At 43.0% G+C, this 2,373-nt stretch overlaps 1 protein-coding gene across 1 annotated transcript in view; it reads left to right on the forward strand.

Annotated features, from left to right (window-relative positions):
- LOC118745253 (lysyl oxidase homolog 2B-like) overlaps positions 1–2,371 on the forward strand; it is a gene marked incomplete at its 3' end in the record, with an annotated part of 8,911 nt that extends 6,540 nt beyond the window's left edge. Inside the window, exons 2-4 of the mRNA XM_036478780.1 lie at positions 1,047–1,983; positions 2,045–2,202; positions 2,262–2,371. Of these exons, the coding sequence (XP_036334673.1) occupies positions 1,047–1,983; positions 2,045–2,202; positions 2,262–2,371 (1,205 nt within the window). The remainder of the gene's footprint in view (positions 1–1,046; positions 1,984–2,044; positions 2,203–2,261) is intronic.
- Positions 2,372–2,373: the final 2 nt, after the last annotated feature.

Raw genomic sequence — 2,373 nt, forward strand, 5'->3', positions numbered from 1 at the left:
TGACTTTTTTGCGGTCTGTAGGTCTAATGCCTACCATTTTTTTTTTTTTCAAAAGTGGTATTGCTACTGCCATGGACCGTCAAAATAAATGGTGCATACTGTGCAGCGTGTTACCAAATCTCACAAAAAAAAATGGTCTAAACTTTTTTACAGTGGCAACCTTCAAAAAAAAATAAATAAATAAAATCATAAAAATGCCAAAAACACCGCTTTTTTGGTACATGTATTCAAGTATATTAATATATTCGATTTTCTAGATATGCCGATTTTTTTCCTTGAAAAGTTTCAATGCAATCAAAAAAGAAAATTGTCAATTCAAATTGAATTAAATCCTTTCCCAAGGGTTATCGATTGATATTCATATTGCAAAATTGCACTTAAATAAGTTTTATGACTCATTAAAATATATTGCAACTCTGTTAAAAGTTCTCTCGGCTAACATTTTTCTCTACATACATCTCGGGATCCGATTGAAGGAAAATAAAATTGGATACCATTGGATGGCATTTGGTTCAGACTCTCGAGGATTCTGATGTTGAAATTACGGGCCGGCTTTAATCATTTCGTGCCTGGCAGAAATCAATAGCTCAATAGTCGAACGATGAGCAGTTAAATCCAACTGCCGTTAGTAGGCGCTATGGTATTAACTTTTAAGAGCACGATATTAGTGCTAAGCGTATGGTCGTCATTTTTCGGAACACTACTTTGTAGTGAGACCCAATATAGATTGAAGATGTGCTGCCAAAGAGTTTGCAGGGATTGTCGATATTATTAACCACATACCGAGTTAATTTTTATCTCTTTAGGATGAGGTACAACCAAAATTTCTTTGCCTAAAGATATTTCCTTCAGGTACCACTCCCAGCCAGCTCATTTCATAACGTTTGTCCAAAAAATGTCTACAGCAAATGCCAAACCGAGCTTACTCTATACAGTTCGGAAAAACAGCTATTATTTATTCGTAATCTTAATTTTTCCCTACAAATGTTTTATAGAGTTAGCTGCCTTACCTTTTGTAAGTACAATTTTTCCCCATCTCATTCCAGGCAACATCGAAATCTTACACAACAACAAATGGGGTGCCATTTGCGACGACGAATGGGATGCGCTCGAGGGCCGCGTTGTCTGCCAGCAACTGGGCTATCCTGGTCTTCGACGCGTCACCCACAATGGATTTTTCGGTTTAGCGCGACGCCGCTACTGGATGGATAACATGTACTGTGAAGGCGACGAACACGAACTCACCGACTGCCACTTCGATGGTTGGGGTATAAACGACTGTGAAGCTAATGAAGCCGCCGGTGTTGTCTGCAAGAGTCCGCAAGCAGAGCGCACAACGGAGGCACCTTTGCCACAGCACCTGCCAAAATTCACGCTACCACATGCCTATCGTATCGAATTGCGGTTACGCGGTGGACGCCGAGCACACGAAGGACGCGTTGAAGTGCGCATCGATGATGGCCGATGGGGCACGATATGCTCGGACGGATGGTCATTGTTGGAAGCAAATGTAGTTTGTCGTCAACTGGGTTTGGGTTTCGCGCGCGACGCGCTTCAAACAGACTATTTTGGTGGATTGGACATTGCGCCGGCGGTACTAAGCGGTACCGAGTGTTATGGTAATGAGACTTCGTTGGCACAATGTCTACATCACGACCACTTACGACCGGCTGCGGAATGTCACGGTGAGCGTAATCATGTAGCGGTGGCGGTATGCGATCATTTGGCGCCCGATTTGGTGGTGGACTTCTATGAACTAGAACGCACGGCGCACTTGGAAGATCGACCGATGGCACTGATGCAGTGCGCGATGGAGGAGAACTGTGTAGCGAATGAGGCTTATGACATACAGAGAGATGATCCTAATTGGCGTTATGTGACACGGCGGTTGCTAAAATTCACTGCGAGTACACTGAATGCGGGCAACACAGATTTTCGGCCGTTCAAGGAGAAACACCTGTGGGAGTGGCACATGTGTCATATGTAAGTGGGAATGGAGAAGGGTTTAGTAAAGGCTTTCTAGACAGATATTTTCTCTTCGCAGGCACTATCACAGCATGGAGGTATTTGCCACATTCGATGTCTATGATCTGATGGGCAACAAGGTGGCACAAGGACACAAAGCATCCTTTTGCTTAGAGGATAATCAGTGCCTATCAGGAGTACCAAAGAAATATAACTGTGCCAATTTTGGAGATCAAGGTGGGTTAGAAGTGGAAATGAGTTGGCGCTGAGGTTTTTCATTTTTATTTTACATCCAGGCATCTCAGTCAATTGCTCTGATATTTACCTTTACAATTTGGACTGCCAGTGGGTGGATATTTCGGAATTAGATACCGGTTCTTATATTTTGAAAATCGCCGTTAATCCGGA

Source organism: Rhagoletis pomonella, unplaced genomic scaffold (assembly GCF_013731165.1).
Source record: "Rhagoletis pomonella isolate Grant_MI unplaced genomic scaffold, Rhpom_1.0 Rhpom_scaffold_00008, whole genome shotgun sequence".
Lineage (NCBI taxonomy): Eukaryota > Metazoa > Arthropoda > Insecta > Diptera > Tephritidae > Rhagoletis > Rhagoletis pomonella.